General features: G+C 41.3%; 4 protein-coding genes across 12 annotated transcripts; 1 reads left to right on the forward strand and 3 right to left on the reverse strand.

Annotated features, from left to right (window-relative positions):
- Nucleotides 1-2,503: 2,503 nt before the first annotated feature.
- On the reverse strand, nucleotides 2,504-18,366 carry slif (cationic amino acid transporter slimfast). 5 transcript variants are annotated; one of them, XM_086841148.1, is made up of 3 exons: nucleotides 18,171-18,366; nucleotides 3,863-4,993; nucleotides 2,504-3,799 (listed from the first exon to the last, which is right to left on the reverse strand). In XM_086841148.1, exons 2-3 carry the CDS (start codon nucleotides 4,989-4,991, stop codon nucleotides 3,102-3,104), a joined length of 1,827 nt encoding a protein of 608 aa, XP_086697274.1. In that variant the 5' UTR covers nucleotides 4,992-4,993; nucleotides 18,171-18,366; the 3' UTR covers nucleotides 2,504-3,101. The 5 variants fall into 5 exon arrangements, with proteins under 5 accessions (XP_086697274.1, XP_020816415.1, XP_086697275.1 ...); XM_020960756.2 differs by lacking the exon at nucleotides 18,171-18,366 and adding an exon at nucleotides 13,484-13,749; XM_086841149.1 differs by lacking the exon at nucleotides 18,171-18,366 and adding an exon at nucleotides 7,258-7,411.
- A 198-nt stretch (nucleotides 18,367-18,564) lies between these two features.
- Ssl1 (general transcription factor IIH subunit 2 Ssl1) lies at nucleotides 18,565-20,341 on the reverse strand. Of its 2 annotated transcripts, XM_020960759.2 has the most exons (3): nucleotides 19,998-20,341; nucleotides 19,599-19,940; nucleotides 18,565-19,540 (listed from the first exon to the last, which is right to left on the reverse strand). In XM_020960759.2, the coding sequence occupies exons 1-3, from the start codon at nucleotides 20,060-20,062 to the stop codon at nucleotides 18,631-18,633; spliced, it is 1,317 nt and encodes a 438-aa protein (XP_020816418.1). In that variant the 5' UTR covers nucleotides 20,063-20,341; the 3' UTR covers nucleotides 18,565-18,630. The 2 variants fall into 2 exon arrangements, with proteins under 2 accessions (XP_020816418.1, XP_020816419.1); XM_020960760.2 differs by lacking the exon at nucleotides 19,599-19,940 and having other exon boundaries at nucleotides 19,998-20,181.
- Chro (chromodomain-containing protein chromator) lies at nucleotides 20,319-25,541 on the forward strand. Of its 4 annotated transcripts, none has more exons than XM_086841147.1 (6): nucleotides 20,319-20,428; nucleotides 21,223-21,494; nucleotides 21,551-21,976; nucleotides 22,045-22,985; nucleotides 23,052-24,312; nucleotides 24,382-25,541. In XM_086841147.1, the coding sequence occupies exons 2-6, from the start codon at nucleotides 21,437-21,439 to the stop codon at nucleotides 24,477-24,479; spliced, it is 2,784 nt and encodes a 927-aa protein (XP_086697273.1). In that variant the 5' UTR covers nucleotides 20,319-20,428; nucleotides 21,223-21,436; the 3' UTR covers nucleotides 24,480-25,541. The 4 variants fall into 4 exon arrangements, with proteins under 4 accessions (XP_086697273.1, XP_086697271.1, XP_086697270.1 ...); XM_086841145.1 differs by having other exon boundaries at nucleotides 20,417-20,813; nucleotides 21,411-21,494; XM_086841144.1 differs by lacking the exon at nucleotides 20,319-20,428 and adding an exon at nucleotides 20,470-20,813.
- LOC110190353 (tRNA (cytosine(72)-C(5))-methyltransferase NSUN6) lies at nucleotides 25,433-27,037 on the reverse strand. Its single transcript, XM_020960758.2, has 2 exons — nucleotides 26,879-27,037; nucleotides 25,433-26,820 (listed from the first exon to the last, which is right to left on the reverse strand). Exons 1-2 carry the CDS (start codon nucleotides 26,942-26,944, stop codon nucleotides 25,546-25,548), a joined length of 1,341 nt encoding a protein of 446 aa, XP_020816417.2. The 5' UTR covers nucleotides 26,945-27,037; the 3' UTR covers nucleotides 25,433-25,545.
- Between the last annotated feature and the right edge of the window lie 44 nt (nucleotides 27,038-27,081).

A 27,081-nucleotide genomic window follows, 5' to 3' on the forward strand; every position in this document is an offset into this window, starting at 1 on the left:
ATGGACGCACTAATTAAAAACAAATATGTACATTCATACAAATAAAGAAAGCCATCAGTGTGACCGGAACTCCGCTAACTCGCCCGATTTGGTGATAGGCTTATGAAAAATGCATGTCATGCTCAATGCCCGACAACTCCTGGCACGATGCGCTTCCTGTTAAACTTTACAGGATTAAGCACTTAACAGCAATTTTACGCACGCATTTTAAATGAATTATGCATTATTTATAACTAAATGAAATGCACACGCATCGAAAACTTTGTAAATGAGGGGCGGTCCTCCGCTGAATCCCGCGGTCCGTCAAGCTCCCTTGGGTGTCCTGGCTGGGCCATGTGGTGTTGAAAGCCGCAGGACGAACATGTTGCGCTTAAAATACTTTGCTAATTTTTCGCTAATATTTGCTAGGTGGACTGATGCCAGGGGAATCCCCTGCATCGCCCTTGTTCATCTATGTATGTATGTCTGTTGTTGTTTCCCTTGATGCTGCTGCTGTTGTTGTCTCTGGTCGTTTGGTTTGTCAGCTTGTCGGAAATAACAAATATTTAAACGTATTTAATTAAAACTCACAAATGAAACCACAAACGCAGCGTGCGCGCAATAAACGGCCGAAATGCAGAAGCCCCGCTGCAGCCCGGTGCCTCTTGGCCCTAATCCTATATAGCCCATCTCAGGCATTTATTGTTTATTTATTTACCTTTACTGCAGCTCACAGCTCTCTACTTTTGGCCGGAAATTTTATGTGAGCCCTTGTGTAGCGCGAGCGAACCGTGTTGCATATTTGGATGCGCACACGGCGGGCGTGGGCGGTTCGGTGAATCGATAAAATGAAAATTGCATCCGCAAAACCAGCGTAACATGCCCATTTAATCTCGCTATCTACTTACACACGTCAGCATTTTTAAAGGAGACACACACACCATCGAATCTGGCCATATACGAAGTGCCAATCTCTGGCAGATACGCGTCCCATGTTTACAGTGTCTTCTGGGCATTAAATCCATGCCATACATTTAGGATTGCTCTCTGTGCGGCCGCTCATATAAACCAAGTAGCATACTTTCAGGCATTCTGTATTCGGAGTTGTACGACTTATATACATGCATTGTGTACTTTTGACATCTACCATTTCCTTAAAATAAAATATATGTAAATAATCTCAGAACAATTTTATAATATAACGCAAATAGAAAAAATACATTTATATTCCGTTGTAATTCGATTATTATCGAATTGGTATTATACTACTGTAAAAAACGTATTTTATTCTGTTCCAAGTATTCATATTCTTTCGAATAGGTTCTAGTTATGGTAAATGTTTAGTATATGTTCTTTAGTTGTTTTGTAAATGTTCCAAATAAGTTGCTTTTGCATTAGTAGAATTTATAAATTAGTTTAGAATATTAGTTAATTTCCCCTTCAGAACAATTAGTTCAAAAACTCACATTTCCAAAATAAAAAGCTTATTTTTAAATTCATTAATGCGTAAAAAAAAATTATACAAATAGGAGATATTGTTGTTTAAATTGTTAAAAAAAACACTGCAAAAAGTTTAAAGTTTAAAAGAATACTGGTCAATCACTGTACATATGTACAAAAATGTATATATTTTATATACATATGTACATATATAAGAAAACAAAGGCGCCAAAATCAAATTTTGACGCGGGTAAAAGAGAAATGAAGGCAATCTCGTAGAAAGGCTTATGTTCGCAATGGCATTGCAATGGAAGCATGTGAAAAATAGCATTTTTCCGCATATGTGCACTGAAAAGACACAAAAGTCAAATTACAATTCCGTCGCAATATCCTCTTTACTCGCCTGGTCCCTGGTCCTATCCCTCCACCTTCTTCGCTTTTAAAATGCATAAATTAGTGCTGGAGAGAGATTGAAATAGAAGGGGTTAAGGAAAAATCCGGGCAAAACAATTGTATTTTCCCATCGGACGCCTTTGTTGACCATCCAGCGATGGTATGAAGCTCTACACTTGGCATATTCAGGATCCCGGCGTCCTATCCATTCACATGTGATTGCAACTGTGTGTTTGTTTGCATTATCCAAGCAACTTTTGTCTGGCTTTTTGGCTCCGAGTTTGCGATTTTTTCGGCTCGACCCAACCCGCCCCGACTATTTACTCTTGAAGTTTCCCAAGGCTTAGAAATTAGAGTGGAAAATGAAGAAAAAAAATAGACGGGGAAGCAAGAATACGGGGAAAAGGGACTACATTCTTTGCCATTTAACTAAGCCGGTTAGCAAAAAGGAGTGGATTCTGGACTCGGAACAGCACGACCCACGAAATAGCCAAAGGAGCACATAGCGGGTCTTCACAATCCTTAAGCAGGAGCTTTGGCTCTGGGTGATCCAACTGAGCGCACAACGAATAAAATATATAGCTCGAGTATCAGATAAATACATATTTATGAGGACAGTGTTCATATTTGTATACCTCCCAAATATAGAGGCTCGTTACGAAATAACGTTTCAATTAAAACTCCAAGATACTTTAGATCAATGCATTTTTTATTAATCAAGCAAAGAGCGAAATTCGTTTCTTTTTTGGCTGGTAATAACAATTGTGGAGGCTTAGCAACTAAGAAGCTTAAACACTAGATGCGCCTTGGGTTCGACATAAAATATTATGATACAAAATTCCATTTACATTACGATAACAATTGTGACAAATATACAAATACTACTCGATCAGTAAAATCTACATATATAAGTATATTTACAAATATCACAAAAAACGGGGCATTGCAAAAGAATCGGTTGGCGGTTGAATGTTATTTTAAAATACAGTAAAATGATAGAGCGAGGGTGAAATGGTAAAATAGAGTCTGTTGTGAACTCTCTGTAGAAGTCCTGAGGCGCATAGAAATAACAGATCCGCACGGTGGGGCACGCAGGACACGCTGGCAAAGTGCGGATCCATTTAATTTCAGTGCGCAATCTATTCATCTCTCTCACATAAACGTGCTAGCTAAGAAGGCAGAGGAGTCTTTGTTCTATTCAGGGAAAGATGCGAAATTGAATGGAGTGTTAGCGCGTTAAAGCAGTGTGTTCGGGTAATGGATCTATAATACTTTGGCTACAATCGCGCTTACAGCTTCTCGGAGAACTCGTACGGAGGCGGCAGGCGGCCGTTGTCCACCTTGGAGTCCGGCTCGAAGGCGGGATTCTCGTGTTGCCCCATGTTCTGGTCTCGCAAGGCATTGGACGCAGCCTCGGCGTGGTTGCGAGCCCGGGTGATTTGTGTGGAGTTTCGCATTCCGTAGCAGAAGTAGATCACGTATCCGATCACAATCCAGATGAGGAATCGAATCCAGGTGTTCAGGTCCAGCTGAAACATCAGGTACAAGTTCGCGAAAACGCTAAGGCAGGGCACAAACGGCACCAGCGGGACCTTGAAGGTGAGTTCGATTGTGGATACGGGCTGCATGCCGATCACGATGCAGATGAGGATCAGCAACGCTCCCACCAGGCTCAGAGCGACGATCCCGCCGGTGCTGTCCAGGTCAAACACCTTCTGAAATGAGCACCACACCAGGCAGACTATGGCGAATAGCACAATGCCCACCTTGGTAATAGCCGAGGTCATCGAATTGGGCTCCCGGTAGGAGTTGCCGTTAAAGAACTGCCGGATGACATTTGGGGCTTTCACGGACACCACCTTGGTCATTTCCTCATCCTGGTAGCGCAGCACCAGCACACAAATAGCCACGATGGTGTAGGCGAGCAGTGTGCCAATGGACATCATATCCACGAGCTGGTCCAAATTGAAGAGCAGGGCCATAATAGCTAAGAGGAAAGGGAAAAGTCAGAAGTTGTGCAACGCGAAAACGTATGTGAGAGACAACTTACAGGCAAATATACCGGATACTACGGTGGCCAGGAGCGGAGTTTTTGTGTAGTTGTGCACCTTGGACAGCTTTTTGAAGAGGATACCGTCATTTCCCATGGCGTAAAGGATGCGGGGCAGTGGGAACATGGCGCCCAACAGACTGGTGCAGAGCGCGAATACTGCTCCGATTGTTACTATCCACTTGATGGTGTACCACTCCACGGCGTCGAAGGCGTGTGGAAAGGGGGCGTCCTTATCCTGCCGGTAGTAGGGCAGCATCATGGTCAGCACCGTGGATACGCCGAAGTAAGACAGGAAGATAATAATCAGCGATACAACGATCGAGAGCGGGATATTTCTCTTGGGATTGATGGCCTCCTCGCCCGTGGTCGCGATGCAGTCGAAGCCAACAAAACCGTAGAAGCACTTTGCGGCACCAGCCATGACTCCGGCAATTCCGAAGGGCATAAAACCGCCGGTTCCGAAACCCTCTGGCACATCCTTCGCCGGAATGCGCCAGTTGTCGACGTTGGCGTTCATGGCTCCAGCTACTAGGACAATGACGATTGTCACCAGGTTAACTGTAGTAAAGATGTTGTTCAAAAAGCTGGACTCCTTGGCACCGAAGGCCAATATGCCCGCCAGCAGCAGCACCATGCCGAAGGATAAAAAGTCCGGATAGTCACCCAGGAAGTCAACATCAATGTGCAGCGACTCATTCAGAGCCTTCGACATATCGTTGTTGATCAGAGAGTCGAAGTAACCGCTCAATCCGCGCGCCACAGAGGCCGTACCAATCACGTACTCCAGGATAAGGTTCCATCCGATGGTGAAGGCCACAAACTCCCCAATGGTTACGTAGCTATACACGTAAGCGCTTCCCGCCTTGGGGACACGGGCAGCGAACTCCGCATAGCAGATGCCAGCGAAAGCGGATGCCACGGCCGCAATCAGGAAGGAAATGGTCACAGCCGGACCGGCTATATTATAGGCCACTTGACCGGCCAGAACGTAGACGCCGAGGCCCAATGTACTGCCCACTCCCAGGGCCGTCAGATCGAAAAGATTGAGGACTCTTGCCAGCTTAGACTCGCCCTCGTTAACGTCGTCCGTCTTGCGACGGGTAAGTGCCTTCCAGAAATTGGTCATGGCTGGAATCGAGTTGAATACGAAAATAAATATTTTAAAATTTCTTTAGACAATTTCACCATTATCATTAAAATTATGTATATAACCAAGCTAATTCGTATTTCCTTAATTTCTGTAATTTAAGGATTCAAGTTGAGTTTAAAATGTCAAGCTTTAAACCTGGCAAAAACACCACCCTTAAAAAATTTGCGAGCAAATCGAAACGAAAGCCCGGCGACACGGAATGGATGATTTATTTTTGGAAACAATATACTTCACAGCACTCGGTTATCTCAAGATTAACTCATTTGAGTCGATAAGTTCGGCTGTGACACCAAGGCACAGTTGGAGCTTCTATCCGTCTCATTTACCGATTTCATATTATTAATATTCAAACACACAGCTAAGTCAGTAGCGATCATCCGAGAAATGAAAGCAGGCTGTGGGAGAACTATGATAATCCTGATTCACTCTCCCTTAGAAGACTTGATTTATCTTTGATTTGTTGTGCATGAAGGAACTCGTTACGCTAAACGTGTTCATCACAGGTCAATAACATCTCCATATGTACATATGTACATATAATAAATAAACGTTGAATACAGCCACTGTCATCAATTCGAAACCGCGCTCTAAGCTTTTTCTTATTTTGCATATTTCAGTTAATACACGGAAACAATAGGCATGGATTTTGAATAGATTTAAACACAAATTTTACATAACGAAAGGAATTAATTATTTTAAAATTAATTTTTTAAGTTTTTTTTGATAAGAAATAAAAAAATTTACCGTGGGTTCTGGTTTAATACTTCTAATTTAAAGTGATTCTTTTTTTGGCCTTTAGAGAATGTAATACAATTTCGGACAGGAATTTGTAACCGTTCCGGTCTATGTAGATGTATTTTTTATTTGAAAATCTGGATAGTCAGTTCAGCTAGCTTCCTTTCTGTTTTACATAATAATAGTAGGACATATTTTTTCATTTTTTTTTATATGCATTATTTTAAGGTATAATACCTTTTTATTCTATGGGCAGCTTAGCAACAGATATTTTCCTTCGCAAACATTTTAAATGAATTTTAAAAGAACAAAGCTGAATATTCTTTAGATACTAATAAAGAACAGGTGCGTTTTGTCGTGTGCTGCTAGTATCTTTGAAACGAATGAAGGTGTGCAAACTTAGTCGATTGTTGCACCATTAAATGATTGCCAGTTGATAACTTGTTCGGGAATACTGAGTAATAATTTGAAAATTTACAACTTTCGCTCTAATCAGACTAATCAGCTAACCATTCTACAGTCATTTCACCTTCTTTGGCTTTACTAACCCCCACAGGTCGATAAGCCGCCTCAGGGGACACAGAAACACGCGCCTGGCTTTATCTTATCGGGAATGGTTCAATGATGGAAGTCCAGATTAGCCCATGAAATCGGTGTAAAACTGCGGAACACTTGAGTATGCGTTCAAGAGCACAGCAGATTTAAGACGGTTCTGGGCGATTTCAAGGGTGCCAAGCGAAAGTCATTATACCCTCGATAGCAAACTCCCAACTGTCTGTTTGTGAAGTAATTACAATTGAATTAATAATGGAAACCTGTTTTTGCTATCTTACATTTCTATCGGACGATGGTTGGCAAGTTGTCTATATAAAAACAAGAGTGTATCCCTGAGTTTTATTTGATTGAATCATTGAATCATCTATGCGAAGGTCGCCCCTCAAACTGTATTCATTCCGCTATGGTATAGGTCATTAAAGCCCAATTAATTTCAACCTGTCACTAGAACACGAAGTTTGCTATACACCAAGGCAAAAAGCACAATAAAACCGCGGAACCATATACATCTGAGTTTAAAAGGCAACAAACCAATTCGGAATTTGTCCCCAAAACAACGAATTGTTTCTTGAGCATGCAAAGCGAGCGTGACTTCTTTTAGTGTTTTTATAATTTTTAATTTTTATGTTAATATTTGCAGGCTTTCTTTGATAAAAGCTCACGTTGAGGAGCGTTGCAATTGTAAATTACACAATTTTATTAGCAGGGCAATAGCTCATCAAGCATTCTCTTTGCTTAGGCTTTTGGTCGGATTGGGGATTAGCCATGCAGATAACAGAATTAACCGCGATTCGCCACTCTTAACTCGTCTGTTTGTTTGACTTGACAAGGGGAAGAGTCCTTGCTAAAGTTAACAGTGTCCTTGCTCTAGTTCAAATCGACATACTTTTCCTCCTGTTTTATTTTTAGCCGCGGAATCCAGTCAAATCGAATTACTCGCCGTTTCACTCACTCGCAGAAAGCTGACAAAAATAACTGCCGATCAAGTAACCGCGCGCGACGCGCTCTAAAGTGCTTGTGATCGTGGGCCGCTAGCGGCGGATCGGTTAAAGCTTTGGTTTTCGCTTTTGTCCCGCAGCTGGCCGACGCGTCGGCAGATTGTTAACAACTTTTTCCCAACGAAACGAAAGCAGCTGCGACGCCGTCGCCCTGGGTTTCCGGTTCAATCCGATTCACGCCCGAGGGCACTTTCGAAACGATCGGTTCGGCCGACAATCGAGAACCGAGAGACCGAAGATTCACACTTGAAGCCGAATGTTGAACTCGGCCAACAACAACTGCCACTTACAGAAGTACGGCGGCGCTTGATAGCCTGCATTAGCAGGTGTAAACGGCTAATCGCTCTGACGTCACTGCGATAAGGCGCTTTCGGCCGTCGCTTTATGGCCCTAGTCGGGACCGCCAGCGCTCGTGCCATTGATTAGCCATTAACAATCGGCCCGGACCCACATCCAACTGGGTCTTTTGGGCACACACTCATCGCCCCAGCTCCCACGCTGCCAATGACTCTCCTGATAACCGGACAGACGCCTTGGGCATGCAGGCACGTCCACGTCCGTCCGCCGAAAAATGCGCTGAACGAGCTTTGCCCCTCGCCGACCATTAGCCATGATTTTCAGTAGCTAACTCGTTGTAAACCAAATACTTGTAACTCGCTTAGAATTCAGGCGATTGCACTCATGTGGCAATGATCACCATCGCCCGGCGAGCAGCGACCTTGACCAAGTTGGCCGGGCAAAGCACCATCCTCGGCGGCTCAGGCCGAAAGATACGGCTAGAAGTCGGGAAACAGTTGGCAGCTGCTACTGAGTGTGCTCAGCTGAGTCCGAACCGCGTATACATACATATGTGTTATTTTCCATAACGTAGCTGGGATTAGACGCTTTCTCAGCCGATTGCGAATAGTTCATTTGTCAAATATTAATCAGTTACACAGGAAAAAAAGATGTACAAACATGATACAATTAACCTTTTTAGGTGTTATTTAAAAGTTGACACTTTATATCAGGAAACATAGAATACTGTCGCGGAAACGGATTGATATCATTTATTCATTTGTTTTCAAGTGAAGATTTTTGAAGCTCCATCAACTTGATTCTTTATACATATAACATAAGTGTTTCCTATGCGTTTTATTCAGTTTAAATCAACTTAATTAAACGAAGATTATATTGCTAAGAAAGAATTCCAGGTCTGCAAGCTTAAGGTAAACAAGGTTCCAAAAACAAAAGCTTTTTTAATGTTTCTAGACCTATTACACCTATATATTTTGAAGCACTACCACTACCTTATATAAAATTATTTTCATCTTAAGAGATGCACCAAAATAAATATTTGTAATATCGAAATATGTGTACCAAAGAATACCTTAAAGTAACATAATTGTATTCGTTGCCATTAAAGATACATAAACATTTTACCAAAATGAAAATACCTTTAAATAGGGACTCACTTCTAATAAGATTAAGCAATTGTTGATGTGTACATTTAAGCAGTATTGCTAAACAAGGTTGCTGTTTTTTCTATTGACATGGCTTTGTTATCTCTACGGACGAGTTGTAAAACGGTACAGAGTGTTAAAGAGAGCCAACGTTTAGTTCTGCGGGATGCAATCACTTTAGCTTGGAAATAGGCATGCAGATTGTGATTTGTTATTATTTTCCAATCAGCAATCAGCACGGTTTGCTGCGTAATTAAGTCACATATTGGCCTAGAGCTTGTCAACTCGATATCGAGTGCTTTGTTTTCCGTGTAGAGTTGATTGCTCCGAAATCATTATAAATTCCTAGCTCCAGCCAGAGCCACAGACCAGGGCAAGACCAATGACTTGTCAAAATACTTCTCGAATGCCAAGCCTGGGCCAAAAGAGACCCGCTCGCAGACTATGAACAGCCGAGACCGATAGACCGGCTCTCAGAGGGACGGAGGCAGGGAAGGCAGGGACGGAGTTGGTGCTGGTGTCGGTGTCGGGTGCGAATATGCTAGTAAAACTTGAAAAACAAATCACGCAGCGCCGCAAAATATCTGAAAATCTCGTTTGCTGTCCAAAGGCCTAGTTAGCTGCAACGTGAATCCCCAGCGAGACATCGGAGCTGCGATTACATACATATGTACATATGTATGTACATACATATGTTCATGTGTGTGCGGATGTGTGCCAATGCAATGTGATGGGGTGGGCGGGAATTAATCGAATGTTGACTGCGGTGACTCCGTCACGACTTCTTTATTTGGAGTTTTATTGACATCCGTACCACTCTCCGCAGTTCCTCGACGCGACACTTTGACGTCAGATGGTCGTGGTATTACGGCTCTTCTGGTCGCTAAACGATGCCAATCAAAGATGGCCTAATTGATCGCTGCTAACTCAATCTGATTGCCTGCCAATATTTAAACTATCCATTGACTGGATAAATATTTTCGCACCTCTGCTAAACGTCTGTGGCAGCTACAGTGGTATAATTTATTCTACAGAGGAAAACAGACTTGAGTATTACTCCCTGAAGCTATTGGCTGATATCATAAAAATTGACATAATTTCTTATTTTCAACAACCAAACATATCGGGTTTATTTTTATTGTATTGTATTTGTAAAACATAATAAAATTTAATTTTTAGTTTTCTTGTTAACACATTTATAGGTATCCATATGTTGCCACCTTAAGTACTCTAATTTATTAATAGTTACAACCATATAAAATTAATTATTAATAATAATATTTACAATTATAACATTCATTTTAATGGTTTCATTGATTTAACATTATAGTTACATATGTAAAATATGTTAAAAACAATAATACAAAAAAACTAAACAAAAGGCTAGGAAATTATTAAATTCCCACTCGTCAACTATTATTGGAGTTTAAGTAAAAGGACTTTGTCGAAAAAGTAAAAAATTATCCAGTAATAAAATTTTACCTAAAAACGAAGAGATATATGCGGATCTAGAATATATATCCGGCGGTTATTCTTGAATAGTAGCATGCCTGCTGGCGTTTAAAGTTTTATAAATACTTTTTAACAAATTTAGTGAGGACAGTACTTGACGCGTCCAAATACATTTTATTTTCATGCAGAAGTTGTCACCAAATTTGGGGGCTCTGGCTGTTTTAGTCTCTGAGATCTTATGTTTCAATCGGACAAAGGAACATGTCTAAATCGGCTCGCCTAGTAATACAAATCCTTTTGCCTAATTCATACATTATCTTTTAGCACTACTTAATATATTGACTGTAAAAGTGTAAGATGACTATAATACATAACAATTGTAAGTTCTCGTGTTCAAATAATTTATTATTATTCTACAAAAAAAACCTTTTTTCTATCTCCCTCCCAATCACACTTGGGGTCGCCACAGATTGTTAGTCTCATCTCGCTCTTTTGCATCGATGTATGACATGCATGACTAGATAATGACGACCGGGAAATCATCACGGCAAGGCGTCTCTCCGTGTCTCTTCGCGTAATGGAGCAACTGTCAGGCGATATCGTCGGATTGTAAAGTACCCAGTCGATTTACGATGCACACAATATATTTGCTCTTTAATTTATGATACTTCAATGGGGTCTGGGTTTTACGATCTATATACGATTGAACGATCTAGAACACGGCCTGCTCCCGCCTACGTAGCTACGCTAACACTTTCCTAATCGAAATACCAGTTTCAAAAATTCGTCCATTGAGGACTTCACATGGACATTTTATGCCCCGCAATTAACGAAAAAGGATTATAAATATTTTCTCAATTTTATTTGATTTTTCCTTTTCCACTAGAGAGGATTAGGTCACGTTTATAGCTTCTCCCAGACGGACTATAAAACTTAGTCAAATTGTATAATCCCGCAAATTTTGGAGCTTACGTACATACATTATCTTTCTCCGGTCGCCAGACGTTTGCAGATTAATCGCCGGAGAATTCTCGGGCTAAGAGGCACTCATGCGTTGGCTTAGTGCAAAGTCGGCCTCTGCTCCGTCGGCGGAGCCATATAATTTCATTCGCCTAATATCTGATGCAATTAAAGTAGGCCCTCATCCATTTGGCAAGACTCGCGATAAAGATAACTGCACTCAATATGTGTGACAGCTTGCCGCGCTCGTGAGTTCACCTCCCAATGGAAAGTGAGAATGTAGTCCGGGTCTACTTGGCATTATCTTCTCCCCATGCGGCATTATCTGGCATTATCTATCTAGCTGTGTTGACACTTGGAATGAACATTGAGTTAGATTTTGCGCTGAGGTTCGGAGACCCATTTATGTACATACATATGTCCCTGCTTTACTCTCACTCGGTGCCCCAAGAGTTCTGGCCGTGTCTTATAGACATGTATAATGTATAACAGCTTTGAATTTTGTATGAAAACTTAAACCAAATTGAGAACGTAGGCGTGTTCATTTATTTGAATGCTAAGGATTGTCTTTAAGAACCCCCCAAATATCTTAATTAACATAACTAGACCAAGAATCCCTATAAAAATTCAAAGGGAGGGATGTTCAGCACACAATTGATTGTAATCATTAATACTGACTTATGTTTTAAGACAATTATAGACCTGAATTCGCCGTATCTCTCTCGATCGACTCTGATTACAATGTAAGGGGGCGCCGTTTAAAATTTATTGCATTTATTTTTGCTTATCTCACATAGCTGAATTCTGAGAACCCACTCAAGATAGGCAGCTTAAATTATTGATAGAAATCTGGCATTGCGGACAAAAACGTATCACTCATAGTCCTGCAATGATTATTTTATCAGTTGGCTTAATCAACTTCTGTGTCCAGGGTAGTTGCCATGGGTTCGTTTTCCCTGAAAGTTATCAACTAGTCATTTTTTAAATGTGCCCCGCTAATATTAGTTCGACCCGGAAAGAAAACAGCTTTTGGGAAAAGGACTTGAGACACCTACAGCAAACCGCCGCTGGCAAACCAGAAATATGTAATATAGTTGTGACCCTCACTGTTATTAATAACCAGTCAATGACTACATAATTCAAATCAAAACCCTTTTTTCTTTATTTCACTCCAATTAAAAACACAAAAACATCCCACTGTGAAACATTACAAAAAAAAAAAACGAGAAAACAAATGTATAGCTGAATTAATCGACTGCGAGACACCCAGTATTTAAAATTCTCCATTACGTATTATTTATCTTAATCAATATTGTTTAATAGCAGAGCAAATATAAATAAATATATAAATATTTTTATAATTACTATTTACTTCCTCTACTTTTTTACAGTTAAAAGCTTTGAGTAACACTCACAATTTAAATCAAATTCTCCCAAAAATTATTTAGAAGTTCGATTAAATTAAAATGAATTATATTTATATTACATTCCAATTTTCCGATAATACCAATTATTATTCTTATTATTATTATTAATTTTTTATTTTCCACCAATAAAGGTCTTAAATACCCCTGAACTCTCCCAGTACGGGATATAACCAGACGCCAAAATAATTATATGCTAGCAGCCGATGATTAATATACACATGTAAAAATACCAATTGTTATATATGTTTTTATTTGTACATATACATATATATTCGCACATATACAACTAAATATTCAATTTCTGATTACTTGTGAAGCTTTAAAATAATTATATTCTCTTACCAAGGGCAGTGAGAGCGAAAACGAAATATTAGTGATCATCATCAGCAGTTATAATTATACGTAACTATAACTATAACTACAAAAATTCCTGGTTTTTCCTTCCTCTCTGATATATGCCCATATATGAATACAGGCATAGATTTTATAAAAATCATATTCGTCCGATTTACGTACGCATATATTATGAAGAACGACAAACCTTCGATGTTTTTGAACATAAACGGATATGGGTCAGAATAAAATTGTTAAGTATGAATTCTATAACTGGGTCAAATTGTAAACTGCAAGGGTATATGAACTTCGGCTTTCTAAAGTTAGCTTCCTTTCGTTTAAGGCATCTACAAGTTACTATATTATTGGGGGCCTAATTAATTTTTCGAAACTATAAATATGAGAAAGCTTCTCGGGAAAACTACAAAATACCCAGTTAACATCGAAATCACAAGTACTTGTACATACATACATATATACAGAGTAATAACAAAATAAAAAAAATCCCCGAGCCGCAATAAAAGCTCAGAACAATGGAGAAATGAGGCAAACGAAAGCGGAATTACCGTTATAGTAAAACTTTTTGGATTTCAGCTCCAATATGTATAACTTTTGGGCGATGGGAAGCAACTCGGATTAAGATTACAGCGAACGACGCGCACGAGATGACACTTTAATCGAAATATTTCGCGTAAATTATCCGCGCTTTTATTTTATACCTTACGCTTGATTCGAATTAAGGGACAACAAACCACACTAATTAATTAAAGTCTCGCTCTCTCAAGCGCTTCTTAGCGACCCGTATTAACCTAAAGACGATGTAAAATATACTGAAGACGCATACCTGAACCGCAAATGGTGATAGCAAAAAGATAAAGCAGGGGCTTGATGATCGTAGAAGAAAGAAACGCGACAATACAGTAGGCATTCAATAGGCCACATTCACGAAATAGGAGAGAAAAAAATATTAACTAGGAGGAACTAGGAATTAATATTGATCTAAAATGAAATCTTTAGACACATAAAATGATCTCGAGTAATTGTAGTTAGATCAATGCATAGTGTTATTTTATGTACAACTTTAAGGTAAACCAATTTTTTATGAAAGTAATTTTTAATTGTATCTTCAAGCTGCATAATTTGTTTAAGTCATGTACAGCAGAACTGCGGGGATTGCTCCGAGGGGTGGGAGTTCCCTAGTGCGACCGGCCACGCTCCACGGAAAACAGGTTAAGGCTGTCACGTGCCGCCGCATACTGCAACAAACCAAGTTCGCTTCAACGAAGTCTCAGTAAAAAATTGCCCTCTTAAAATATGTTCGTGCAAGGCATCTGGTGATTTGTATTAGCAGTATTTAAAATCAGCTGTGTAACTTTTATAGTAGAAATAATTACGTTGCCGAAGAAGTATTTCCATATTTCGAATTATTTTTTTTAATTCGCTTTTAAATTTGGATTTACCTAAAGGCATCTTAGCCTGGAGTACAAAAGAGAGTCAAAACGGGAAAGATGATCAAAAAGTAATTTCATCTATTTATAAACAGTTTAAAAGACATTAATATAATTAGGAAGCAATTTAAAAACCAAAAATGTTCACTCGAAACTGCTAATAAACCTCAATCAACACCCTTTTCGACAGTCCATTTAGCAATACTTAAAATAAACCAAACCAAAATGGGCTCGAATCAGCCCGCGCCCATCCCACAAAAAATAATTACACTGCTAATGAATCTTACATGCCTTCCGTTTCACGAATTAATGTGTTTTTTTTTTTTATTATTTTAGCCTGCACTGCGACTACCATAAAATTCATCACTTCAAGTCTATTTTCTAACATCGTTATATTTTAATCAAGAAAGCCTTTCCTTTTTAATCAACAAATCGACAAAGAACTTTCAAACAACGAATATTGCGTTGCCATAAGGCATACCATCTATGGAAAATTATCTATCTTGAGTCAGCCTCCTTCAAGGAAGAACAGTCATTCAAAAATATGTAACTTAACAAGTGATTAGCCGCATAAACTTTTCCTCTTCAAAGTCTGAGTAGCCTCCCCATCGCATCCCCTGCACATTTTCTTCTCTTTAGCCACAAATTTTGGCGCTGTTTCCGCCTAATATTTCGCTTCGCTCAGCCTTTGAATCTATTTTCCAGAAGGAATTTGCCTTGGCAATTATCCCAACTTAAGCTCTTGTATTTCTTGATGCATAAGGTCCCAAACAAGATTCGCCTTCATTTTGCGACAATTCCGTACGTATTTAGGCACATTTAACTTAAGACACATATTTATGTACAATTTACATACATTGTTCATATTTATTATCCGATTCTTTCTACTTTCACATTTAGATTTTTCGCTTTTTGTGCACATGGGGCACGATGCGGAAACGTCTTTTTATTGCACAAATGCATACACTAGGTCTAAAATGAATGTAACCTCACACTTGTACACGCTGCTGAGCTAGTCAGTAATTAACGAGATCATTTAAACTGTCTGACCGTCGTTTGACTGTGATTTGCGTTCTAAACCGACGTCAATGAACAAATATTTTTTAAACACCTGCAAGAGAGTACAATAAAATGGAATACAATTTAATCATCTGGTTTCCCACCGCAAACTTGTAATAGGGTTATATCTAGTTCAAATAACTAGATATAAACTTCGGCACTCCGACATTCTTGCAGATTGTAATTCGATCATTACTAATTAATACTATATTATTTATAAATATTTATGTTAAAAAAGAAAAACCACGAAGTAATGATGTACAGTTACAGTTTTACATTCACAGTTTTGCATAGCAGCATGATTTAGTCGTCTGATTTGTACAAGACGAACTGCAAACATATTTTAATTTTGACAGCTTTATTTCTGAGGGACTAGATTGCATATAATCAGACGGACACGACTAGATCGAGTCGCCTTTTTATGCTGATCTATTTACTTTGTATTTATTTGTATATTTATTTGTATATATACGTATATATAGTTTATAGGGTCGAAAATGACTCCAATTTTGAGTTGCAAACTTCTGACAAAAATTATTATACCTCGCAAGGGCATATATAAGCGGTTTCTTTTTAAATTTTATTTTCATAATGTATTTTATTCAAGTCAAAAAATTGTAATCCCATTTTTATACCCTTGTAGGGTATTATAATTTCAGTCAGAAGTTTGCAACGCAGTGAAGGAGGCACCTCCGACTATATAAAGTATATATATTCTTGATCAGGATCAACAGCCGAGTCGATCTAGCCATGTCCGTCTGTCCGTCTGTCCGTTTCTACGCAAACTAGTCTCTCAGTTTTGAAGCTATCTAAATGAAACTTTGCAGTTAGTCTTCTATATACTCTCACTCGTATATATGTCGGAACGGGCCGGATCGGACGACTATATCATATAGCTGTCATAGGAATGATCGGAAAAGTTTTACAAAAAAAATTATACAATTTTTAGTTTTCAACAGAATTTGATCAAATTTGAGATATAGCCATTTCATATTATTCTACAATTTTGTGTAAAATTTTATGAAAATCGGACGACTATATCATATAGCTCCCATAGGAACGATCGAGAAATTAATTCAATTAATAAGTATAACATTTTCAGTTTTCAGCAGATTTTCATAAAATTTGAGATATAGCCGTTTCATATTATTCTACAATTTTGTATAAAATTTTATGAAAATCGGACTAATATATCATATAGCTCCCATAGGAACGATCGAGAAATTTGAGAGGAATGAGAATGGCGGTGGCTGTTGTCGGATGACTGACAATCGCGGTGGCGATAACATTTTTAGTTTTCAACAGAATTTAATCAAATTTGAAATATAGCCATTTCATATTATTCTAAAATTTTGTGTAAAATTTTATGAAAATCGGACTACTATATCATATAGCTCCCATAGGAACGATCGAGAAATTAATTCAATTAAATTTATAACTTTTTTAGTTTTCAGCTGATTTTCATCAAATTTGAGGTATAGCCATTTTATATAAGTCTTAAATTGTGGCAAATTTCATAAAAATCGGACGACTATATCATATAGGTGCCATACAAACGATCGTTTGATGTAGAGGAAAAATGCAAATCTGTGAATGTAAAACTGCAAATATAATATGTATAGGTGAATGAAATGAAAGCAGCAAATATATATAATTTATATTGTATGGATTCCTATTCATAGAAGTTCTATCTGCAAGGGTATATAAACTTCGGCGTGCCGAAGTTAGCTTCCTTTCTTGTTTAGTATACATTTTTTGCACAGGCAATAAGACAACATAACCTATAACTTGATGGAAGCATTTTATATAGTGTTAATTTTAAAAAAATAACAAGTAATCAAATAAAAAGAATTTAAAAGCAAGAAAGTAAGCTAACTACGGCACGCCGAAGTTTATATTCACAGATTTGCATTTTTGCTCCAAATCTAACGATCGTTTGTATGGCACCTATATGATGTAGTCGTCCGATTTTCATAAAATTTAAAACAAAATTGTAGAATAATTTGAAATGGCTATATCTCAAATTTGATTAAATTATGTTAAAAACTGAAAATGTTATAATTTTTTTTGTAAAAATTGTCCGATCATTCCTATGGCAGCTATATGATATAGTAGTCCGATCCGGCCTGTTCCGACGAGTGAGAGTATATAGAAGACTAACTACAAAGTTTTATTCAGATAGCTTTTAAATTGAGAGACTAGTTTGCGTAGAAACGGACAGACGGACATGGCTAGATCGACTCGGCTGTTGATCCTGATCAAGAATATATTTACTTTATATAGTCGGAGGTGCCTCCTTCACTGCGTTGCAATCTTCTGGCTGAAACTATAATACCCTGCAAGGGTATAATAACGTCTATCAATGAATAAATTATTTAATTAATTTAAAAATAAGTTTCAAATACTTTACATAACTTCAACAACATCTTTGTTCTTTATTATTTTTCATAATATTAAAGATATAATTGATAATAATGTGTTGTTTTCTAGCATTTATAAAAATTCATATTAAATTACTTTTCCGTACAAGAGATCAAAAATTATATAAGTTTCTCAAATATGTTCATACATATTTATATATAATACAAATGTATTCTGTGATTTATTGGTATTCAAAACTCTCCAATTAAATTGTTAACATCTCATAAAGTCATTAATATCAGTGGCAGTTTAGCTGGGCTAAAACTAGTTTCATACTAGATTGAAGCAGCGTCGTTTCGATGAGTATTCTATACGGAGTACCTACTCTAGCCCGCTCCAATACGAAGTGAAGTGATCTCTCGTTCTTGGCTCGCTCTTCGAATTTTGCACACCAAGTCCGTCGACGTGGAAAAGAGATCTCGAAATCTTTGGAATCGAGTCGGAACTACAAAAAATTACGACCGAATGCGGCAAGCGCTAACTATAAACTCAAGAGGGCTTTATACATAAGACTACCAAGCTGGCATCGATAGGCATTGCGAGACACAGAGAACACAATGAACGAATGCACAGTTCGTAGGCGAGCAAGACAATCAGACCACAGCCACGACAACTATAGTAACAATACTCCGCTCACCTTCGAAATTATTATACACAGTACCGTACCGTATTTAAATTGATACAACTCACAAGCACCGGAATGAATTGAACTGAATCGATTTCTAAGCGTAATTCGGGGTTTTTATTATCTAAGTATCAAAAGCTAGTCAGTGCACAGTGTACTGTTAAATGCCGAACTGGACTCGCTGCTTTGAGCTACCCGGATGCGTATCGTCCTCTCCGGATTTGGTGCACTGCTGGTAGATCAGGCCGTCTACGCCGGGAATTGTGTTGCAGCCAACGCAGGCGTGCAGGGTCTCATGGATAAAGACATCGCAGTCGGTGCAGAAGAACTGCTTACAAAAACTGCACTTATAAACAATTTTGTCGACGACAGGTGCGAGGGCCTTGGCACACGCGTAGCAGTCTTTGATCCCACCGTCGCGGTCGTGATCTGAAGAACCCGCAGAGGCCGGCATTGACTCAAATGGCAGCTCCTCAAAGTTAGGCACTGGGAACAAATGGTGGTAGGATCGGGCGAGATGCGGCGCCGAGACTAAAGTCAGGCCACAGGACTGACACTCCACCGGTAGTTCGCAGTACTTGCTGTTGCACTGCGGACAGTGATGTCCGGTGGTGGAAAGCTCACTAGGCTCCTCCAAGTTCTCTATGTGACACATGCACATGGACAGAGGAGCATCCTTGCCCTCCACCTCGCTTTTGGTGTGCGGAAAGCCCATTCTTATGAGCGAATTGTGCTGAGTCTTTGCTGCGGGTGGGGGATCCACCTGTGACATCAGCTGATCCCTGAAGTGGGCATCATCTAGCACAGCACCGAATGTACCCATCGTCTGCTGTGTAAGGTAGCGGGCAACGCGGATCTCAGCCGACAGCGAAATAACCGAGCAACGTATGCCCTCCTTTTTCAGCTCATCAATGGTAACATTAATATCCACGGGATCGCAGGTAGTCAGGGAGCCAATGATAACAACGATCTCTCGCGACGCGTGTGGGGGAACGACTTTGAGCGTTTTTAACGCTAGATCCAAGCCGTTCTGGAGTGATGGTTCGCTGGTCAGAGAGACGTTCGCCAAGCTGAAATAAAGCGTCTCTTAATTTTTTCTGATATGAATTGCCATCTCCGTCCACCAACCCCTCCAAAGCCTTAAGGTGTACACGAGAGGTGCCGGTGAGGTCCGTCACCTTTTCGGCCCGCTTTGCCTTGAGCGCGATAATGCCGAGCTGACTAATAGGGTTCTGGTCGAAGAACTCTTCGATGAACACCTCAAGCAGCTTGACGGTACAGCGCAATCGCGTGGGCTTTAAGTCCGGCACACTCATGGACTCGGAGCAGTCTAGCACTATAAACAGGTGGCGCATCATGCCAAGGCGGTTTTGTTTCGCTTTCTGCGCCAGGCGCTGGCGCTTGGCCTTCTGGATGATCTCCGCGATGGCTCCATCCAGCAACCCGTCCTCATCATCCTTGATGGCTTCCCTTAAGTTTTCAAAATTGAGTTGAGACGACGTCCCACCAGAAGTAGCGTACGCTTACCATGTTTTCTCATAGCCCGTTTCCCAGCGGTACTCCTTCTGCTCTTCGTGCTCATCTTCGGCCATTTTGCGTTTTTGTTGCTTAAAATGCTTATTTTGTGTTAAACAATTTGCTAATGAAATGCACCGGAAAATCAAAAAGTGTGTACACACCAGGGCAAGGAATGGTCATCTAAACAGGGCTGCCAGATAAATCAAATTCTCAATATTTGAAAAAAGGAAATTGTTGCTAAACTTTGCGTATAATTAAAAATAACTGATATTTTATCACTTTGCTAATACATATTGCTAAAATAGTTCTTGATTTCATATTTTAGTGACGCTGTAGAGACCGCAAAGTTACCACATCGCTGGACATTTTCACCACGTTCTGTGATTGGCTTACAAAGTGCACCGCCACGCGGGCGAACGAAATATGGCGCTACAGTCCCAGTACGGGCATTTAAGTTAAATAATTGTACAAACAATTCTCAATTTACGTGAAATAGTTCTTACAAACAACGGGTTTAAGTGAAACTTGCTAGCCAAAAATCGGCAAACAATATTTTTCAGTCGAAAGGTCCTAATGTGTGTTATATATATATAGCACGTATGACACATAGCGCATACAAACGCCGGGCTAACCGAAACCAAATTATCACTGGCCCGATTCTTGTGCTGTCGAATGAATTTGCTTTTGGCATTCAGAATTCGCGCGAACAATTGTGAGCAGTAGCGGCACCGCTGTGCGTGTTGAAGAATCGAAAAAACAGTTAAATTAAAACAATTACTTGAAAACAATATTAATTTTGTTTTGAAAGAGAATTTGTTTATGAAGGTGCGTTCAATGCAGTGTGATTCAGTTAATTAGTTTGTGAGAGACAGGATCAAACGTGAAATACTGGCATTTGCACTTATAGTAGCGATGTACAGGTTTTAGCGGGCAACATAAAATTGTCAAAAATAGTTGAGAAGTGTATGTTTATAATATAATATTCCCTAACTTTTTAGTTTACTCGCGACGAGGTACCGATTCTTCTTATAAATTTGTATCAGCAAAATGTGGCATATAGTTTTAGATCAATAATTAAATTAATAGAAAAAATTGTGTTTTTTTGATAAGTATTACGCTCATGATCTACTTCACACCTTCAGACGCTTTGTGATTGGTTCCTTTAGTTTTTAATTGAGTGTTTATTGTTATTTTTTTTGCCATTAATGTGCCGCTGCATTTCTGCCCGTTGCAGATGTGTGGGGAATTCACCACGCTGGGCACACACCGCAGACATCGAAGCTGCCACTAGGTTCAAGTTATTGCAAACACACCACGGCACTGTACTTTTTTCTGGGCCTGTAGAGGTTTTTGAAATGGAAAGCAAGGGACAAACAGCCAAAACAGAAGCACTCATCTCAAATATCTAAATTAAATCCACAGAGGATTAGGCGCTGGTGTCGTATATAATGTTGGCACAGGAGATTGCACCGACGGAGATTGGCAAACACGCAAACATCATCAGAGGTGAGTGTGGCGGAAAATAAAGGAGTAAAAATAGTGTACATTTTGTTGCCTTTCAGCTGCACAGGAAGACCTGGCCAACATGGACGTGCTTGTGTGTGGACGCTGTCTGAGAGCCTACAATTTTGTTGAGGAATTCCAGGCTCACAAGGAGGACGCCTGCGAGAAGGAGAATGCCAATATGAAGGAGTCAATTGACACTAAGCCGACCATTTGGGCATTTACACTCTGGAAGGCCACGCAACAACACTTGCGAAAGGATGCCAATTCTGGAAACTCGTGGGCCCTGTATCAGCACTGGGTGAAACTGGAGGAGAGCGTGCGCGAGCCGTGGATCGTGGCCGGAAAGACAATTCAATCCTTTGGGAAGATTGCTCACGGACAGCTTCAGGATATGCCAGTGCGCATTACCAAGACTGTCGTCAATCCCAACAACAACAATACCTCTAATAGTAACAAAAACACGAGCGTCTCCCCCGCCAAAAGTAATAAAAGAAAACAATATAATAAAATCCCTTGATTTATATTTAATTACTCTTATGTTCATTTCCAGAGTCGCCTTCCGGCAAGCTACCAACGTTGGCTAATCAGCTGAAGGACACGGAAAACGAACGCCCCAAGTCAAAGCCGGGAACGCCAACGCTTCCAACAGGGCCTTCCGGCGGCGCAGTCAAGGCAAATAACCGGATAGCCATTCGCGTCGATTCCAAGACTGAGCAGCGAACAGAAGAACCCGTAGAGAAAATAGTTGCTAAGCGTTTCAATCCCCGTCGCAAGACCCACGAGTATTTGGTGAAATGGGTGGATCGCTCGCACCACGAGAACACTTGGGAGGTTATGGCCAACCTTGAGCGAGTTCCTTACTTTCTGCAAATGTTCGAAAAGCAATTGGCGCGCCAAAAACTTACAAGAGAGAAGGGTCTTGATGCTTTGAAACGCTTGCAAACGCCTGGTACGTCCTCAAAACCGGATACTCCTGCCCCGCTAAGTCCAGTCCCAGCTCCAACGCAGATATCGCCAACATCACGTCCCTCGCGCACTTCTAAAACAAAGGCCATGGACTCGTTCAAGCAGTGGGTCAATGAAACTGGGGGTGGTGATGGTTCCTCTTCTCCATCCTCAGCGAACGATGATGAATCTGCAACTGAACAGGAATGGCCACCGGCAACTGGGCCGAGCGGAGGAAAACGTAAGCTCGACCATACCGACTCCAGCTTGGAGGGAAGTGGGCTGAACGACTCGATGGAACTTGAGGACCTCGAGGAGGATTTACCCTCGCACACCGTGAAGCGTTTAAAAAACGGTGGAAGCTCCGTGCAGTTGAACAAGCCAAGAGTTCAGCCCACGGAAAAGCAGCAAACTAAAATCAATGGCAACTCAAGCGTCGTCAACACATCCGTCACTGAAAAGAAGATGGGTGAAATCATCTACACAGAGGACAGCACTAGCTCTGGAATGTTTCGCAAGCCTGAGATGCCCAACACTCTCCAAATGGTAAATAATGTCAATAATGTTCTGGAGAATCAGAAATTTACTAACTATCCTCGTCCTCCTTTCCAGAAAAAAGAGAAAACCGAGTGCCCTGTACGTTACCTGTCGCGCTCAGAAGTGGCCAGCAATACAAGAGGAGTTTTTCGGGTGGATAATACGGAGACGCCGCCTGCTTCTGCCTCGCCTGCAGGTCCAACGTTGCCTCAGAAGATAAGCTCTATGACTGTGAGCGGTGGTATTACCAAGCGCCTACCCGTTTCCCGGCCAACAAATTCTCCAATTACGGTGGGTCAGCGTCAGCAAGTGCTGCGAACGCCCGGTCAGGGCCCGACGACGATCCAGCGCCGGCCTATCGTGGGTGGCACTTCACAGGTGCGACAAAACCAGCAGCTGACACCGGCCCGGGCTCATCCAGGTGGCCGGGTCCTAGCGCGCGCTGGAACGCCTCAGCAGCGACATCAGGTGACAACGCAGCACGGTGGAAAGGCAGTGACTCCCGAACAAAAGATCCTTCAGCTATCGAAATCGGGGGATCTGAAAGTCACTCGAAAAGTGGTCACGCGAGAGGAGATGATAGCACAGCGTGCTGCTCAGGCCCGACAGCAGCGGCAAGTGCACGCCCAGCAGCAGCAGTCCTCTCAGGTGCAAATACAGAAAGTGGCCGCAGGCCGTCAGAGGGTAGCTCCAAAAGTAAATATCCAGCCGACACCACTCCAGATGGAGATAGAGGAGGAAGTGCAACAGCACCAGGCTCAACTATGCCCGATTACCGGAAAGCTAATTGGCCAGGAAGAGACCCAGCTACAAATGGAGCAGGAACAGCAGCAAGAACAACAACGTGAGCAGTTAGAGGCCGCGGCTCAGGCGCTATTAGGAGACCAATCAGTTCTTACTAATGAAGATGGATCGGCTTTGCTGGTGCGGGGCGAGGACGGTACAGTATACCAAGTTGCCGGGAAAAATGCGGAGGGCCAGACCATACTGGTGACTCAAGGTCCGGATGGCGAGCAACAGTTTGCTTATGTCGCTGCCGCTGAGGGGGACGATCAGGACGTTCTCTCTTTAGATCATGCGGTAGCCGAGGCAGTGCAGTCTGGCGAGGTTGAAGCGCACGGAGCAGCAGGAGCAGCAGCAGACGAGCAGATTCTAGTCTCTATGACAGAGGAGGAATTGGCGCAGCACCAAGCGGCAGCGCTCCAGCATGCAGAGGCATCTGCAACTGGCACAGGAACCCCGGCTACGGCCCAGATTCATATAACAACATCCGACAGCGATGGCACGGAAGCCCAGATACCGGCCGAAGTTGTCCAGGCGGACCTTCCCTCACCTGGTGAGTTGAGATTTTGAAATGCGATATAAGTGTTTTATTTATAACAATGCATTTCGATAATATTTACAGGTGGCACCCGTCGCGTCGTTTTACTGCTACAGGACGGCACTTTTATGATGACTGAGATGCACGAGGAACAGTTCAAGACGCTCAACATCCCGACGTAAAGATATATTAATATATAAATAGCTCTAGCCGATTACTATACTTTAAGTCGATAATATTGAAGACACTTGGCTGTTTGTGGGTCAATGGTCCCACCTTCAGTTTAGCTTAGCCTAAGTCACATACTCTAGACCGCAATCCGGATCGTTCTGGTAGTTGAGTATATTGGAGATTACAGAGCTGTCCTTCTAGCCGAACGGGTAATTGTCTTGGAGGCTAGTCGGGGTAAATAAATGATGGGAGTACATAAAACCCTAAACGCACGTCAATCATGGGGAAGGTATTTGAACGGTTTTGCTTTGAAATCGGCTGCATATTCGCATAAACAAATACAATAACACAATTCAAAATAATTGTAAGGAAATATAATAAATTAAAGTAAAAACGTCAATAGTTCAATGTTGTAAGAACTTTGCGGGCTTGCGTTTTCAAATTAACAAATAAGGAAAGACAAACCGACATAGATGTAACTCAAGTTTCAAATAGAAATGAATTGTAAATTATTTAAGTACTTTTAATCTAGAAAGGTAACAAAATATTTGTATGTTTATTCCTCTAAGTCGGATTTTCCAGATTGCAAATTCCCATTTCATAGTTTCCAGTCATAGTTGGAAAGTGGGCATTAATATTTTGTTCAGCGCGTGCTAATACCAGTTGACCGTTTTCTGTCCTTTGATCTACTCATTTCATGAAAATTTCAACTATATTTATTTTTTCGCTCTCTTAGAAGAAGCCAGTCGTTTTTTTTCCATACATAACCAAACGCTTAGCAAATGATTATAACAAAAAATAACCACTGAGGGAAAACCGATTCATACAAGAGAGCATGTGAACGGTTAATCTCAGACTCTTAGCTCAAAGAGTCCGAATCAGTCGTATTTTGTAAGAGCATTAGAGCATTTCCTTGAATCATTCAGACTTCACACACATATATACATACATATATGCGTAGATCTAACGAGAACCATCGACATTTATTACAAATCAAACTCAAGAAGCCCCATCACCGGAGCTGCTTAAGTAGAAAACTATAATAAATCGAATAAAATTAATGAATACAGCAATAAGTCATTCAACTTTATGAAACTTGGCAATAAAAAAGCCGACTGATTCGAAACCATCTTCCTCGCAGGGCCCGGGTCCGGGTCCGAATCGTTGAAGCAACCGTGACTTGGATTCATCCAAATCCGGAAGTGAGAGTCCAAAACCGCCCCAGCGTGGTGTTGCATCCACCAATCTTAGCTCGGGGAATTTCTTCAGTGCCCAGGCCACTATGCACTCGCACTCTGCCTCCGTGACGGTGCATGTACTGTAGACGAGAATGCCGCCTGGACGCAGGAGTTTGACCGCCTGCACGAATAGACGCCGCTGAACATGAGGGTAGGACTGCAGTACCTTAGCCCGCTTGATGTTGCTAGACAGCTGGGGCCGATTACCCAAGCCACTGCACGGGGCGTCCAACAAGACGCGATCGAAGCTAGCGCTAGGAAATGGCGGCTCCGAAAGTGTACTGACTGTCGGTAAAAGATCTAAGGCAACTGCTTTTGTTGAATCAAATACGTGTGTCGTAATGCTTTGGTAACTGCATAACTTAGGTCTCATGCTGCGCACACGGCTTGCCGAGTTGTCTAAGGCCACCACAGAGCCGTGGTCGTTCATCATCTCGGCTATGTGGGATGTTTTATTACCGGGTGCCGCGCACATGTCCAACACGCGTTCGCCTGGCTGAGGAGCCAATACATGGACGCATACAATGGAGGGCAGGTTCTGCAGTAGGATGTCGGGACAGCTCAGATCCCCTAGCGCAGGTACCCCACTGACGTTCGACTGCATCTCGACGGCGACACCGGTTGCTGGCTTGTCACTGTTGTTGAATAGCTGGTACCGCTGCATTAGAGTCCTGCCCTGCCCCACGAAGATCTTTTGGGAGCTGTCATAGCGGACGGTTGACCCACGCTTGCATTTTCCAGACAAATCTGCGAAGACGTTGACCATTTCATTGAGTTGAGTGTTTGACTCCATCGCGAGGACACCGGGGGCGTATATATGGGCTCCACGAAGCAAAGCAGCCCCACAGGTGGCGTCCACAATCACCTCCCTAAGGCTGGAATCAGGGGGAGTATTTTGGAGGTTCGCCTGGGCATCCAATGGGTCTATGCATAACACTTCCGTCAGCTTGCTCAGGGCGTATACCCTTGGAGCTTGTTGGCCGTAGATAGATGCCAGTTTTTCCACAAGCGTTCGCCTGCATTCTTCGACGCAGGTGCGAAGAGTGTTAACCCGGTACGTGGTGACCCGGGGCGTCAGGCAGAGCCATTCCAGAAGCGGAGCCAGGCGGGCAGCCTAGACGGAACAGGTACAGTTTTACGGTTTTAAGAAACAGTGTTTCCCACAATATTACATTTATTTTCAGGATCTCATCTTCCAGCCCAGGATTTCCTAGGAACGGAGATTTCGGGTAACGCATGTCAGAAGTGCTGCTACTTTAGCAATTTAGTGGCCAAATCCAGCCACTTAAAAGGTGAAACATGTATTTCTTATATGCTGATACCGAAATTTAGCGAATTAATGTTTTCTCTTTTATATTTTAGGAACTGTATAACA

The sequence above is a fragment of the Drosophila serrata genome, unplaced genomic scaffold (genome assembly GCF_035046125.1).
Source record: "Drosophila serrata isolate PLE 108 unplaced genomic scaffold, ASM3504612v1 contig_106, whole genome shotgun sequence".
NCBI classification, from domain to species: Eukaryota; Metazoa; Arthropoda; class Insecta; order Diptera; family Drosophilidae; genus Drosophila; species Drosophila serrata.

Coding starts and splice junctions, on each gene's coding strand:
- slif (XM_086841148.1), bottom strand. CDS start 4,991: ATGACCAATTTCTGGAAGGCACTTACCCGTCGCAAGACGGACGACGTT. Junction 3,800..3,862: donor AGTATCCGGTATATTTGCCT/GTAAGTTGTCTC, acceptor CTTTCCTCTTAG/CTATTATGGCCCTGCTCTTC.
- Ssl1 (XM_020960759.2), bottom strand. CDS start 20,062: ATGGCCGAAGATGAGCACGAAGAGCAGAAGGAGTACCGCTGGGAAACG. Junction 19,941..19,997: donor ACGGGCTATGAGAAAACATG/GTAAGCGTACGC, acceptor TGAAAACTTAAG/GGAAGCCATCAAGGATGATG. Junction 19,541..19,598: donor CACCTTAAGGCTTTGGAGGG/GTTGGTGGACGG, acceptor GCTTTATTTCAG/CTTGGCGAACGTCTCTCTGA.
- Chro (XM_086841147.1), top strand. CDS start 21,437: ATGTTGGCACAGGAGATTGCACCGACGGAGATTGGCAAACACGCAAAC. Junction 21,495..21,550: donor ACACGCAAACATCATCAGAG/GTGAGTGTGGCG, acceptor GTTGCCTTTCAG/CTGCACAGGAAGACCTGGCC. Junction 22,986..23,051: donor TGCCCAACACTCTCCAAATG/GTAAATAATGTC, acceptor CCTCCTTTCCAG/AAAAAAGAGAAAACCGAGTG.
- LOC110190353 (XM_020960758.2), bottom strand. CDS start 26,944: ATGCGTTACCCGAAATCTCCGTTCCTAGGAAATCCTGGGCTGGAAGAT. Junction 26,821..26,878: donor ATGAGATCCTGAAAATAAAT/GTAATATTGTGG, acceptor TGTTCCGTCTAG/GCTGCCCGCCTGGCTCCGCT.